At 41.9% G+C, this 15,828-nt stretch overlaps 1 protein-coding gene and 1 long non-coding RNA gene across 2 annotated transcripts; both read right to left on the reverse strand.

Moving 5' to 3' along the window:
* Window positions 1-385: 385 nt before the first annotated feature.
* LOC125007139 lies at window positions 386-1,307 on the reverse strand. The gene is made up of 2 exons (XR_007112659.1): window positions 1,157-1,307; window positions 386-1,050 (listed from the first exon to the last, which is right to left on the reverse strand). It is a non-coding gene; the product is annotated as an uncharacterized LOC125007139 (long non-coding RNA).
* Window positions 1,308-3,382: 2,075 nt separating this feature from the next.
* Window positions 3,383-15,411, reverse strand: LOC125006851 (angiotensin II receptor-associated protein). The gene is made up of 5 exons (XM_047583289.1): window positions 15,222-15,411; window positions 14,292-14,326; window positions 14,011-14,119; window positions 11,167-11,365; window positions 3,383-5,880 (listed from the first exon to the last, which is right to left on the reverse strand). Exons 1-5 carry the CDS (start codon window positions 15,246-15,248, stop codon window positions 5,756-5,758), a joined length of 495 nt encoding a protein of 164 aa, XP_047439245.1. The 5' UTR covers window positions 15,249-15,411; the 3' UTR covers window positions 3,383-5,755.
* Between the last annotated feature and the right edge of the window lie 417 nt (window positions 15,412-15,828).

Consider the following 15,828-nt stretch of genomic DNA (forward strand, 5'->3'; position numbering starts at 1 on the left):
GGGTATTGTCACTAATGCAATAACCGAGCTGACAAATTGAGTTCCTTTTATTGCACCGAAGCCACAGTGGCAGCGAGTGAGCGTGTCCTTGACTCGGAGGAATCACAGGTGCGAGCCTGAGGATGTGTCAAACCTGCATGCACGCAGGACTCAGGAGAGGCAGCCCAGCAGCTCCTTATTAATCAACAGCTTGTTGAGCTGCCGGCCGCGCCCCTCCCTCCCCCACACCTCCGTCTGTGCACCTTCCCCTCCATCCTCCTCCTCCTTTGTACATCCACAGCCTCCCACTCTGCTCAGGAGCTCAGCACAAAGGAATCATTAACACACATTACCTCTGCCATAGTGCGCAATCACGAGACTAAAAAGAAGGAAATCACAGCAGCACTGAGAGTATAATGAGAAAGATTTATTTTTTTATAAATAATCATGAAGATAAATTCACTCGAACTCAAGCGGTTTGATTCACTCATCGAACCATATAAACCGTGCAGCGTTTTCCTCCAGTTGGCCGACACCTCCCTGGCCGACCTACAGCGACTGTGGATCGGAGCACATCGGCTCAAACTAGCTGTGGCTTCATCTGATTGCGCTTTGGAGTTCGGCCGACTTATTTATGGAGTAGACAAGTAGAATATAGCAACTTTGTCCCTTTTAAAACAGTTTGCACCGTTTTTGATTAATGCGGAGCAGATCCAGGAACTCAGAATCATTTCCCAATTAATTTCCTGGAAATTTAATTATTTGCTATGTTACAAATTGTGGAGTAATTTCCTTGAAAATGAAGCGCCATTTATTCCCATGTACGTATTGATTTCACATTTACCGCTGGAAACTGTGTGCTGTGCGGCATACGAGACTTTTCACACGTTGGCTGTTTTTCTCATCTGGTGTGCATCCAAAACTTGCTTTTACTATCGACTTCACGTGAAGATGAATGAACCCAACGTGACGGCTCAGATTGGGATCCTGAAGAACAGCTCTGGGTCTCAACAGGAGCGTTACAGACCATTGCCATCTTGCCAGACCCTGACTCTGCCTTGCTCCCCCTGGCTGAGGGGGTTCAGTTAAAAGAAAAGTCAATGCAGCCATGCCCTCATGTGTGCTTTGCTTTCTTAATATGGTTTAAATTTGTGAGTTATTGTGTAGACAAATTCACCTGGTTGTCATGACTGAAGAAGTCCTCTTCTGGATTTAGAGGCTAAATTTTGATCTCAATAAAATTTTAACTTTGAAGCGTCAAGACACAATTCTCCAAAGTGTATGCAGTAACATGAAATCAAGACAGAACTCAAATATCGTCCCTGCTCCAAAACAAGACAGTCGATAATCTTAATCTTTCTAACAAAACTAAAGCAGCTTGATTCTAAATAAGCAGCTCACAACAACCGTCTCTGATGCCAAGGCAAAGCCGCTCTCTCTCTTTCTACACACACAGCTGCCTCAAATGTCAGTATAACGATGCTTTTAAACCGGTCAAACCCTGATGGAGACAGTCTTTGGATTGGTGGAAGGGATGAGATGAAGGCGGATCAGGGAGGAACCAGGAAGCTGAAGTTGTCCAGCTGAAACAGATTAAACACTTGCATTTCCGTTTACCCCTAGAAATGTGAAAAACCTAAATATCGCAATAAAAAACTGACAATGGAAAAGCCTACATTTTGAAAAACCTCTCAAACATCTCTAAAACACTTTTACGCTCTCATGAGGCAGTTTTTCAGATGTGTCCATTAGAAGTTTATTGCAAAAGTGCAATGGAGATGCTTTTTTTCACATTCCTCCGTCACCGGAGATGAAGCAGGGGGTCATGTGACCAGTTGGTTTGAAGTCCACCCTCCTCAAAGTGAAGTTTCACGTGACGAGAATTTAGCAGAATTATGGGATATCACGAGACGGGACTTTATGAGAGTTACAGCTCATTCACAAAACACCTTTCAATGGAAACACACGCAAACTTCATCAGAATTTCGGAAACATTTTATTTTTTATTTTGCAACAAACTGTAATGGAAACGTGGCTACTGAGACAGAAACACACAAAATCACTGACTGAATTTGTATAGTTGTGTCCTGGGGCTCTAAGCAGTTGCTTTCCTTGCTTTGTTGGCAAACTGCGCCTCCGGGTCTTGCTTTTAAATCCAGCCTCAAGTGGTCAGTCAAGGAACTGCAGCATTTGGCATTTTTTAAGCATTTATTTTAATAAAACGACTGGTTTGAAAACATTGTTTTATTAAACATCGACAGGTTTTGACTCATGAGCCACATCTTGCTGTTTTTTGAGACGTACTTTGTCTATAGCCCCTTTCACACTGGGTATTCGAAATATCAGCAGCCTTTTGAAAGAGCGGGGGTTCGACCGGTCCATTGGGCATCAACAAACTGGAAGCATGAAAAAAAAAAACAACCTCCTGATAAATGACAGGATGAGCAGGAGCGGCATGGCATGCTGTTGACTGTTTACCTTGCAGTGTTCCAGTGCACTTACATGTGTAATGATGACGTTGTCGACAGGGTAGGTCAGACCAGGGACTGCTGGCAGTGTGAAGGCACAGCAAGGTGAGTCGACCCGGGTCTGAAAATCCCCTGTCAACCCTATTTTCGATGTGAAAGTGGCATTAGATTGATTTTTAGGTCACATAGTGGGTTGACATGGGATTTTCAGACCCAGTTTTTTTTTCGTGCAGTGTGAAAGGGGCTTAAACTTACAGTTGTAGCCGCACCGAGCTGTTGAAGATGCAGCCAGTATGTGAACGTGTGATAAAAGGCAGCGACAGAATTTACATTCAAGCGTCCTCTAAAGGGCTTACAGCTCCACTGCCTACACATTCGAGGACAATAGGGCATTTAAACTAAGAAGAGATACAACCTCACGATAACAAAAGCCTTCAGGGACGGGAGCCTTGGCTGCAGGCTCACAATCTGTGTGCTTATACTATAAGACATCAGGTAATTCATGAAGGAGTGCTCAGGTTTCACTGTAGCTGAGGGTGAAAAATATGAAAATCAGGTGTTTTACATTCAAGTCGAATACCTCCCTAATTAATTTTATTATGTTTTTAATATATGAGGCGAATATTTCAGTTTCAGGCTGTTATTTTTTTATTTTTTAAATATTTTAAACATCTCTGTGTCATTTTACCTCTGTATCACCAGTGGCGTGAAGGGAAAATAGCTTAAGACTCAACATGAAATGGCTCTGGAAAATATGCACAGTGCTTTAAGGGGTTAAAGCATGAAGATAAATGTGCTGTCTGCCGGGATAAACAAGACATGATAGAGAGGTGTGTAAGAGAAGAAGCGAGAGAGAAAAATGTGAGAAAAATCTAAACATTTCTTTGGGCAGGGCCCGGATAGGATGTGAGTGACATGCAAATATAAAACAACACTCACGGTTCATCGTTATTCTTTATTCTCAACGATAAAAAACACAAAAAAAATGAAATGAAACTTTAAACGAAAGAGCAAACACTCTCATGTTGGAAAACCCAAAGAAAATGGAGCAAATGTTATAAGGACATTGTCTGGACCAAAGTTTAAGCTGCTGTTACAATAAAATGGCTAAAACCAGATTTTAAGAGTAAAGTTATGGTTTAAATGATTTTTTGTAATAGCTGCTTTCAGTGTTCAGTATTTATGGTGCATATGAAAGTAAGCAAAAAAAGTGAATGTTTATGAATGTAATAATGAACTGTACGCAAGTCTTTATTGAATCACAAACTTCTATTCACACCAGACGTTAACATGTTGCATAAACAGTGCATAAAACTGCAGCTGCACATAACGATGGTGTACATTCACACTGGAGCGACTGGGTATGGAGTTCATACAGGATCACTGTGTAGGCCAGCTCTGTTCATACATTCAGTTCGGGTATAACCGGCATGCAATCAAATAAGGATCTGTTTGCGTCATACGGGGAGGATTGTCTCCATGATTTGACCAGCAAAAATAGTGACCACATCTCCATTCTGTCCAATGGATCGTCAGAATTTCAAAACAGGAACTTGTAACACTTTCAAAAGAGAACTGACGGTAAAAAAAAAAATCTAAGTGATGAAACTTCTGACAGAAGACCGCAACCAGACTTTCCTCGTGCCCTGACTGCACACTAAAACTGAGAGTGCACACTTCATGAAATGCTCAGCGAACGATTTTAGAATTTTTCGCTGAGCACTAATGACAGCGTGAACGCCTTTAGGTTTCAAACTCTTCATTTAGCATTTGCGACGTGACAAAACGGTCATAGCTACTGTCCTTACACAGCAGGGGCCTATTCTTACAGTTCAACAGGTATCACAGGCTACACAGTACGTGGTCTGTAATCTATTGAGGTTACAATGAAAACACGTTGTACTTTCGTTATTATACACGTTTACAACAGTCTCTAAGGCCTTCACATGAGACAATATCGCAATCATGAATCATGATTGTTACACAAATCAGTCTTTGTCTTGTGATAAGACAAGTCTTAAAAGTCCAGTGTGTAAGATTTAGGGGGATATATTTGCAGAAACAGAACATGGTATTCATAAGTATGTTGTGTTCATTAGCATATCAGCACTTGTACCTATAGTATAAATCATTGTGATCTTGTGTTGTTAGCTTAGATATTGGCACGTTTCTACATAGCCCGTAACAGACAGACCAAACACCCTTCACTTAAATGGACACTAGCATTCCGCTAATAATTGTAACAATAATCCACTCTCACATAAGTGTCTCGTGTTATCATCTCAGTTGTAACAGACTGCTCTGCTCAGAAGGACATTTTCATGGAGGTAGTAAAACAGTGTTTGAAAGTTGAACAAGCCGGAATCGATGTTTATAGCAATATCTTAAATGTGGTCTTGTCTTGAAAAACTTGATCAGAATGATTGAAACTGACAAAATATTGTCATTGCAAACGTAGCCACTGACTGAGCCTTTTACGATTGTTGTTGAAATGGTGACCACAGTACGATTAATTTTCCAACAAGGAAAAGGCATTTTGTTCGTTGCAATTTGAAACCTCACCACTAGATGTCACTACATTCTACACACTGGTCCTTTAATATGGACTTGACCAATTATTGGCTTCTTTGTGCTGGACTGCACGAAGGAAAAACAGTAACTTTTCCTCAGTTATGAGCAGAAAGGCCATCATTTCATCCTCACGCCCCTCAACTCAGGTGAAGGATTTCACAACTCACATAAAAAAGTACAAAGGCATAAGACAACTTCCAAGGCACAACACTGTACATTAGGTTCATTTGTTCCAAACAGTCCAATATTTTCCGCTGTAACCAAATAATTGCAAAAGAGTCATTAGATTCACCACATACTGCATACAAGGGGAATGTAATAATTTACAAAACACAAAGTGAGATAGTAAACTCCTAATGACTTTAGAGTTTGTAACAGTGACTCACTGGGTATGGAGTAAAACAATGTAATTCAACATCTGTCTACAAAAAATAGTACATGGTATTAGCGGTGACACAGCATGAGAGTGGGTATACCGCTTTCCTCTGTGTTTATTCAGTTATGTGCCAGCTCAGCAAAACAACATTTGAACAAAATATGGATTTAATTATGCCACATTTTGCTTTAAAACCCAAACAAATAATCATTTACCAAAATAAAAATTAGATTTAATTCCTGGACTCTGCAGAGTACCAGTAATACAAAACGCGGGGGACAACACAAATTTGTCCCCAGGCACTATACTACTGCATAAAAACGTGGGAGGAAAACGGTCCGTTGTTCAACGCCTGCTTCGCTCAGTATGTGCGGACACCTGGTTTGCCGTCTTGGGGCTGGTTGAAGGGATTTGCTGCGCCGGAAGACTCTTCATGATGGTCAATGGACTGATAGGCGTCTCTGTTTCGCGATACAGAAGGGAAACCTGCAGAGACAAGCCAAAAGTCTTCAGCACGCACAACGCTGACATGCAAATGGTCTTTTGCTGATTGAGAAAGAGATTCTTAGAAGAAATATGCTTGAATTTTGTTTTTCACACAAATTCATGTTGGGCAAATTTATTAACTCACCCCCACCATCTGGCCGCCTCTAGATAAATATAGGCTCCACTGGTGGAAAACTGTCTTTGCTAACGTACTGTATATGCTGGTAAAGCACACACTGCCTCTGAAAAATGTTGGATTGAGGGGGAAAAAAAGGACACATTTATTCAAAATTCTTCCAAAACAGTGCTGAAATGTGATCCCTCAGGATTTTTAGATCCAGTCCCGTCTGATAAGCTATCAAGTTGTGTCCATTTTAAAAGGAGTCACTGAGAGAAGTCACTCAAATAACCCAGACTCCAGGGCATTCACATTCTTGGATTAAGTATATCTCATAAAAACATGCTTGATATTTAATTCAATTGGGGCAAAGTTCTCTGAAACATCATATTTCACTTAATGTGAAGTGCAGAAATCCTGGAAGCCCTGCACACTTTCATCTCTGATGGTGGTTTGTGACAAACAAGCACATGATTGAGGGCTGACTGATAAGTTCGTGGCCTGAGGTAGAAATGAGCTATTTAGCTCTCATAACATATATGTGCAGGTCAGGTATTTTGAGTGATTATGCAGAGAGCTGTTTTAATATTGCAGGCAGGTGGACAACATCGCTCTTTGTGCAGTCACCTCCTACCTCCTGTTCCAGGGCTTATCACACCATTAAAGTCTGTGGACACTGTGCCGACAATAAGGGAGGGTGCAACCTTCTTTCAGAATTGCGAGGAAGCCTGGAAGACGTCCCTATCCTGGATGGTAAGATGTTGCTGCCATTTGGGAGACAACATCCTGACAAGACTCTTACCACAGAGCTGGTGTATGAATGTAGGACGAAGTTATATTGGGGAAATAAATGTGCTAAGTTTTCTAAAATTTACCACTTCTGCCATTACTTCATTGATCAACACTCTTAAATGCTAATCAAACACTTATTTGCTTTCATTTATTTGAACTGCAGATGTGACAGAAACTACATACCTAAGTTAAAGAGGCAGTTTCGTGTTAAGCTCAACGAACCCGTTCACACAACCAGGTCACATCCATTGTCTCATAATGAGTCAACATTATGTTGACTTTAATTGGGCTGGTTTTAGAATGTGCCCCATCATGCAGCTCTTCCATAAATATATGCAAACAGAATGCGCAAAAACAAATGAGGTCTCTGGAGACCGGAGATTTGAATAAAACATACAGATAGATGCAGAACTTTGGAGAAGCATAAAATACAATGGACATGTAAAAAATGTACTAACAAACATGGCTGCGCAGGCAGGCATGGGAAGGTAACCGCGGCTCACGAGGATGAGGACAGACACATGAAAAGACAGACAAATAATTACAATGAAATGGACAACACAACATGACAAAGAGACGACAAGAAAAAAAAAGCAAAGCTCTTGTTTTTTTTCTTGCAGCCTGATTTGTTTTCTTACTTCCCGCGTAGAAGAGGACGGAAGAGGATGATTGAAGGAGAGAAATGGTAAAAAAAAAAAGAAGGGAAGAAGCCGAGAATCAATAGCGGCGGCCAATTGTAAAGGCACTGTCAGCACTGTCCGTAGTGCATCGACTGTCCACAGAGGTCTCTAAGTCTGAGAGGTCAAAGGTCAGTGGAGAAGAGAAGAGAAGAGAAGAGAAGAGAAGAGAAGAGAAGAGAAGAGACAAATGATCAAATCAAAACAGGAAAAACACGAGACAACACGAGTGTGCACAAAGAAAAAAACATGACAGGAAAGTGCAATAAGACGGAGGTTGATGATCACGACATGCAGGAGAAGAACAGGGAAATGTAAGTTTTGACGACATTTTAGAATATTTGGCATTTTTTTTGCAAAGCCACGTCCCTTCCAACTTTTACTGTCACTCAAAACGGGCTTATGCAGACATTATTTAAATGGGTGATTTTTTTAAAAATAGAATCATCGCCTGCAGTTGTGATGAATACAGAAGTAAGGGATAAAGACTGAAGCCTACTTTAAAGTTGAGGATTTTAACATGAAGGTCATGAGGGCCCAGCCTCAAAATTCAGTGTTCATTCATTTAGCCGTGTAAATTAAAAATAAATAAATAAATAAATAAATAAATAAGGGGCCTAAAAAAGAAACTGGTGGTTTTATTTTTTTTAAGAGGTATCTGACATCTATTGAAGAGAGAGGATTTAGGAGTCTACTGTACCGCATGATGCACTGGATTCATTAATGAAGTACTGTATTCCGTTGTTTGTAATGTGATACAGTGTGTTTGACTTTACTTTAGACAACACTGGCTAAGGTTAAAGTTCAAAACTCAATAACACAACTGCTAACATTAGCCTAAACTCCTGATAAGTAGCACTCATGCTCCGAGAGCCTGCTCTAGATAGTGGCCCTAGATGTATCACAGGCACCGAGATACCAAAACTCAAACATGGTGTGCACTAAATGGGTATGCTAGTCTTCATCTGTTTGTTAATATTTGGGGGGTTTGGAAAGGCTAAAACAAAAAAGGCATCACCCCAAAACTTACTGCACCATACAGAAAGTAAGACCCCTTCATGGTCATTGTGACGTCACAATGTCAACTGGAGCCAAAACAGAGGGAAGCTTGAGGCGAACACTGTCACTTTCAACCATGAAAATGTCGTCTTGCTGTATGTTTTGGTGCGAAAACCGAAAAATAAAAAACACTATCTTGAAGTTTTGTCACATGCCAGCCACTGCCAGTTGTAGACAACTTTGGTTTGACTTTGGCGATTAAAAGATTGGAGTGAGACAATCAACAACGTGCACACTTCTTATCAGGTCAGATTAATATGTGATGCATCATCAGTTTCAGCCTGAATAAATTGTGAATGAAATTACGTTAATATTTTTTTAAGGGATTCTCGTTACATGTTAATGCTAATGCTAACCGCTAGGTAACGCAACGTTAGCTAAGCAGAAGTTGCTTTATCATCCACAGTGCTTCAACTTACGTCTTGTATATTTGTTGGAGAGGCTTTGTTTGAGTATCAATATCACTGGACTATTTGACATATGACGTTAAGTTAATCATTATTTGGAGGATTCTTGTTACACGTTAATGCTAATGCTAATCGTAGGCTAACGCAACGTTACTTGCGTGTTTTTCATCGGTGTCCAAGCAGAAGTTGCATTTACTACGTTACCTTCCACAGTGGTTCCATTTACTTCTTGTAATATCTTTGTTGGAGAGGCTTCACTTGATAAAGACAGACCAGACTCAGTTTGTGTCCTCCTTTAGTCAAATCGTCCATCCAGTGAGAGTGTAGGGGTCGATGAATGTAGTCCCATCAGTCAGAGTATGCTTTTTAAAATAACACTCACAGTCTCGGACAGTGAGTGTATTAGTATATTCTCTAAAATATGTGTTTCCCTCGTCTATTCTTGCCAAAACACTCTTGATGTATATAACTACTAACCACCCCTTACAGGCTATAGTGTTTGAGATCTTTTGCTTCCAGTTAAGCCCCGCAATGTGTCACATTGTTTACAAACCGTGAAGGGGTCTATTGTTTTTGAGTGTTGTTGCAATGGCTTTTTTTTTTTTTTAAAAAAGAATAGATAAATCTTCCCTCTGTGTTTGAAATGTGCTACATAAATAAAGCTGCTGCGCCTTGGCAGATCTGATGCGCCTAGTTACTGTTGCTAAGCAGTGACAAGAAGTTGAGTGGTTTAGACTGAGAGCAAATGAGTGATCGCTGGCACATGCAGCCGTTATTGTATTAAGCGACATAAAAGTAGAGCCTAAGACACAAACACTGGGTAATTCAAACTCCTGCAAGAGGGTCCTGAATACCTCCGACAACAATTTCCTCACATGCACCTTATTATCTGGGTCCCAGAGAGCTCAGTGCAGCAGGGATCCCATTTCAATGCGAGCTACGCAATCAGACGGCAATTAAAAACACACATTGTCTGAAGCTAGCATTCGCTGCTTTCATCAGTCACTACACAGTCTAATGGATGCGCCTGCTGTGTGAATGAGGCGCTATAGTAAAACCACAGAGAGAGCAGATTCATCAATATTCAATTATCCTCCAAACAGTCGAGAGCTGTGTTTTGTCAACTGAAGTTTTGGGTTGTAAAGCAGGAGACATTTCATTACGTCTCCCAGTATGTAATGCGACAAATGACCATTTCAGCAGGAAATATTACATTTAATAACAAAAAAAAGCAAATAAAAGCATTATACTCTCTACTTCAACTTTCTACGTTGTTCTTCTTTTTGTTGAGGTTTAGGGAAGAAAATATCAACACACCTGAACGGAACTATTACCGCTTCTACCATTAAATCTCTCGTGACAAACACAACGACAACCGGTCAGTCGATAAGGATGAAGAAATGGGTAACAATTACAAAGATATGAATGTCTAGCACACGTCACCGCTCAGTGGGATTTCTAATGGAAAAGCTCTCAGCAGCGCGAGCTCACGTCTTCAAATCGATGTCCGCACAGAGCTGATGAAAACATTTTGACTATCTCGTGAGTCGTCTGCGCGCTCATCAGTTGTTTGTCCACAAAGAGAAAGCTATAAACTCTTTTTGTGCCTGTCACTACCTTTATTTTCATCACTCCTGTCCTGTGCTGTTTTTGCTTCTGGCCAACCATGACGGATCATGAATTTTTTTCAGCAGGTACGGGTCTTTATGGTCCTCGATGCGATGGAAACTGGAAGCCGGGACGCAACATGCAAGTTGTTATAAACAACTCATTGGGATTTTTTTTTTTTTTTTCCCCAGCTCGGATATTTCACTTCATTTCAAGTCTTGTGACTGGAACTAATTAGTTTGACTGTGGAATCATCTGCCAGTAGTTTAGCGGGGAGTCTACCCAGCTCGTGCAGTGCTTGGCAGGCCTTTCACGAGAAACAGCATAAAACAACACGGGGAGGATGCGAGGACGCCCCTGGATACATGTTTTCACGCCGCACCCTCGTCACACGCAGGACCGGGGATCACTTCTGTGGGGAGCCTTAGATGTCTCACTCCTCGTGAAATTGCACCAGACTGTGCACTTGCTGGATGTGTGATGTTATGTAAAGAGCTGTATCTGCTTGTCAAAATAAAATTAGGATGCGCCTATGTGACTTTCGCTGCATCAAATCAGTTCTCACAGTGAAGATGACAACGTCCACAGAAGTCTGCGAAACCCGAATCCAGCCGCCGGCACTTACCGAAGTTGACGTTGTATTCTCCTCCTCGTTCGCGGTACATCTGGTAGACGAAGAAGCAGGTGGCGGGCTTAAGCAGCAGGTTGAGGATGGCCATTCCCTCACTGAAGCGAGACGTGGGAGCGGAAATGTCGTTCAGTGAGAAGAAGATCCCAAAGTGGATGATGTCGGTCAATATTGTCAGACTCATCCCCATCAGAAACTGCAGGGAGCAGACAGAAGAGAGGATGGCATCTTAACGGACACAGACGAGATTTTTGAATTTTAGTGACATCATGAGCTGAAGTGAACTGTCGTGATGCCCCGGTAAAGTTTATTTGACCTCTTTTTTTCCTTACCCTCTGTGACTAATTTACACTTAATGATGACGTAACTATATTGCACATACTGGATGCAGCATGTATGCACATGATGCTGGCTAACCCTGCTTACTTACTCTGAGGAGACATAGCGACATTTATATTATGTTGAAATTCTGGTGTCATAAAATACACACAAATCTAACTGTATACGCGCTGGAAAATAGTGATGTCAGCATCCTGGTGAAAAATGCAGACAGTGAAGGAAAAAAAAATAAGGAGAGCAACTTGAATTACCGCCTTGCAGTTGTACGTCTCCACCAACCACTGAAGTTGCGATTTACTGCTCACGTCTGTCGTGATTCGTACGATATATGTTGTGGAGACTTTAAAAGGAACTGAATGCAGAGTGATGCTGCAGAACATTACGACGGCACAGTGAAGCTGACTGTCACATTTCATCACATATCCTGTCTTAATTATTATGCATAAGATGGTAGGTAGAGTTTTCCTCAGTTTTCTTCAGTTCAAAGTGTATTTGACCTTTCACCTCTTCCTTCAGTCTGAATGTTTGTTCCAAATCTGAAGCAATTTCATCCTGGCATCTCCAATGTCTCTCTCTCTCTCTCTCACGAGGATGGGCTGTATGTGAGGTCCAAATCACTGAGCTTCAACGGCCAAAATTTAATCTGTTCAACTTTGAGTCCAAGTGGATGTTTGAGCCAAATGTGACTGATACAAATAGAAAGACAACTCGTAAACATGATGTCAGGATGAGCAGTCCTTTTGCAGGACTGCCGACATCCATATTGTGATAGAAAACTGATTGTGATTGTGATTACTTGACACTCACGGGTTCTAAGCGGCACCAAGAATTAACAAGGCTGGTAAAGACATTCGGGAGGACACACTGCATAAGAGGTGGATGTCTTTCTTCTTTAGCTCTGAGTGATGGATTTGACTTTGAAGACAGAGGCCAATGTCAACGAATCCTGCTTACTAATTACTTTTGCAGCTTTTTCCATCCACAGCGCTCCTACCTGATGGGCGCAGGACATGAGCGGCCGTGACACTGAATGGCGCGAAGGTAAAAGGCTGCACAATTCAAGCGACAGTGAATCCATCAGTGTCAAAACTGTCACTGAGCGGGAGCCTGGGCAGCTAGTTTTCCATCGAGGTGCATCTCAACACTCAAAACACTCAAAGCTCTTACGCCCCGAGGATAAATCGAAGCCGGGGACGTCCACTAGCGACCGACTGTCAGCCACAAAGTGATGACGGACAATGACTTGCATGTGGAAAGTTGCCCAGGCAACTCTCTTGCATGAATATTTCAGTTTCCGAACTATTTTGAGATTTTCGCAAAACGAATCAAAAACTCATTGACTCGTAGAGAATTTCCACAATATTTTCACCTCATCTTGCGCATGGCTTTGCTTTTGTCCAGCTCTTCTCCGTAATATTGATCAAAACTTATGGTTTGGATGCCCTTCACTCGTTGAATAATCTCATTGCATTCATGTCTCGTAAGACTAATCAAGCAAAAACTGTTCAGGAGGATCAATTTGAATCAGTGAATAGTTTTTTTTTTTTAAACCCAGCTCTAATATTTACCACGTCTAAATAAGCAAAGCATAAAAATATATTAAGTGTAAGGATGGGGCTTCTTGGTTTCACCGCTATCTGCTTGAAAAGAGGATACAGATATAGCACCTCTAGGCGCGCTATTAGCAATCGCTCGGTGGCATGAACCCATGACGTGGAAGGCGTTTCCTTCTGGCAGCCGTTTGGGGAACTACGTGCTGGTGCCTTGTGTCAATCAACTTTATCAGTCACGCCGTGATCTCGTCGCCTCAATCAAGTCACCGGAAAGTTGAGGTCAGTACAGTTTGCTACTTGCTACTTCTCCTCTGAATTTTGTTTACATTCCACGCTCTGGTCTGGTCACGACATCACCGCAGGTCTCTTTTATCATTTGTTTGCTTCTCAACAGTACAAAAATATTCACATGGCATGAAACCTGCATTCATTCATTGTAGCAGAGATTTGGGGGTCTGGGGCAGGGCTCAGTGCGTCTGCTAAAGCCTCCGTGAAGCTGAGGATGGTTACCGTTGACACGCGGGAACAGCTAATGACGTCCTCGCTGCTGTACATTTAAATCAGATTATTGAGCTCTTTTCCTTCTGTCGCTCCACAGCAACATCGGAAAACCACAATTTACGAGTGTTTGTCCATGGAAACCTGAACGTAGAGTTGGTGTACGATGATGTTTTAGGCTTGGTCACATGGAAACACAAAGTGAAGCTTTGTCTGAGGTGTTTTTAAAAATATTTCACTGGCTCCAGGTGAAGCTGAAAGCTGACTTAAAGCCACGGCTACTTTACATATCCGTGTGGAAGGGATGGCCACGCATTGTCCTAGATTCCACAGATAAATAGGTTAGAAGGACTATGCAGCGCTGCGCCTGTACGGCCGCCACACTGCTGTACGCGTCACATGATGCTGGAAGATACAAGCACAAGGGGAAGGAAATCAGGCAAAAACTCACCATGAGCACAGCATCTATGGAGTCCCTCTGTGCGATGGCCCAGACTCCAATGGCTAAAACAGTAAAGTTCCCCCACGCAAAGGACTGGGGCATCAGGATCATGCATCCCCTAAAAAGAAAGACGCAAGAAAGATTCTTACTCACACACACTCCAGGGGTTACGCTTGAGCGCGAAGCTTATGAGACGTGGAGGAATCGAGAGTGCAAACGTGAGCGCGGGAGCCAAAAGAGGGGAGAAATTCCTCAGGTTTGTGGGGAAAACAAAAAGTGTGCACACTCACCATACTGTAAGCAGCCAGTGCACCAGTATTATGGCCTAGAGCGGAGGAGAAAAGACGAGAGGTTTAGAGATTTATTCAGCAATTTGTTTCAGTTTAAGTCTAGATTTGGACATTTAGTCACAAAATGAACCTGCTACAATTTAAAATGTCTACCAGTTATTTACCAATAAAAAGTGGGATGGTTCACAGTTATTTTATATAATAATCTAAGCTCTCATGGGCGTATTTTACCATTTTCTAACATTTTACAAAGCAAATCAATCCGTTGTTCAACGTGAGCGGTAATCGGATGCGTGCTTGGATGAATCTGTGAGCTCACGGACATTAAAAACTACAAAAGGAGCATGTGATCAGCTGCATCAGATCGCCGTCTGCTCCGTCCACCTTGGAAAAAGCGTGCGAGCTCTTACCTCTAAAAACATAACAAATCACGTTTTCTGATCTTTTAAAATGACTTTTAAACTACGACTGAGCTGTTTTAGTTCTGTAAAAAAGCATAAAGTTCCATTTAGAAGTTTTCCGTTCAGATTTCCTAAACATAAGAAGATGATGTTACTTCAGTTTCCATGGGAAGAGGCAAATCCAGTTTTTTAATATTTTTTATCTTTGTGTGTTTGTGTTGATGAAAAGATTCATCCTTGTGTTTGCATTTCTCTCCACCTTCAATGGCATTCACTTTATGTAGTCTCAAACGTTCTTTTGACAGGCTTTAGAGGCTGTATCCCCTAAAGCTTTTAAACTTCTCTTACTCGAAACCAAAACGCACAGTGTCACTGTGATTTGTGCCTGAAGAGGAAGGCAGTTGCCTCACAGAGGAATTACCAAGGAGAACTGAGAAACAAAGCTGACACCAACAACTGATTTAAACCCAGCCTTTGTTGTAAAACCCACATGCCCATTAAAAACATTAATAGTAAACAGCCAACTCACCTTTAGATTTATGGCAGGGATTTCCATACTGGTCTGTGTCTGTGACCGCGCAGCTCTTCCTTGATCCGGTTCAGTGTCTCAACTTGTTGAAGGACTACATGAAGAAAATGCGGCAGCTTTTCTCTTACACAAACTTCTCTTCGCGAAAAACCCCTCCTCCCTTCAGCTCAACCTGCAAACACAAGCCATGTGACAGCAGCCTGACTGCCGACCATGTGACTTCCAGCCTCTCCTCTCCACCCCTCACCCTCCCGCTCCCTCCACTGCTGAGGCCTCCAACCGCTCATACGCAGGCTGCAACCACATGAGGGTCAACGCTGGCCAGAGCTGAGCCTCCCGGCCCTTCTTTGGGGGCTTCAGTATGAAGGATCGGGAATGTAGCATGTATGTTTGAATATTTAGACATTGCCTGCGTGCTTCTTTAGTTGACAGATTAACCGTTTATATTAACAGACAAGAGAACGTGCCACGCAGCACGTGTTCATGCACCGGTTTATATTCAGTATCTTTAAACCTATGCAGTCAATTTGTCTCTATTCCTTTTACACACATGTAGAAGTTAGAATAAGTACAATGTTAGCACGCTAACAGCCGCCAGCTGTTTGGC

Source organism: Mugil cephalus, chromosome 4 (genome assembly GCF_022458985.1).
Source record: "Mugil cephalus isolate CIBA_MC_2020 chromosome 4, CIBA_Mcephalus_1.1, whole genome shotgun sequence".
NCBI lineage: Eukaryota > Metazoa > Chordata > Actinopteri > Mugiliformes > Mugilidae > Mugil > Mugil cephalus.

Excerpts from the sequence above, each read along its gene's own strand:
- LOC125006851 (XM_047583289.1), bottom strand. The coding sequence starts at position 15,248 with ATGGAAATCCCTGCCATAAATCTAAAG. Across the intron at positions 14,120-14,291 it reads CACTGGCTGCTTACAGTATG|GGGATGCATGATCCTGATGC; the intron begins GTGAGTGTGCAC and ends CTTTCTTTTTAG. Across the intron at positions 5,881-11,166 it reads AGAATACAACGTCAACTTCG|GTTTCCCTTCTGTATCGCGA; the intron begins GTAAGTGCCGGC and ends TTGTCTCTGCAG.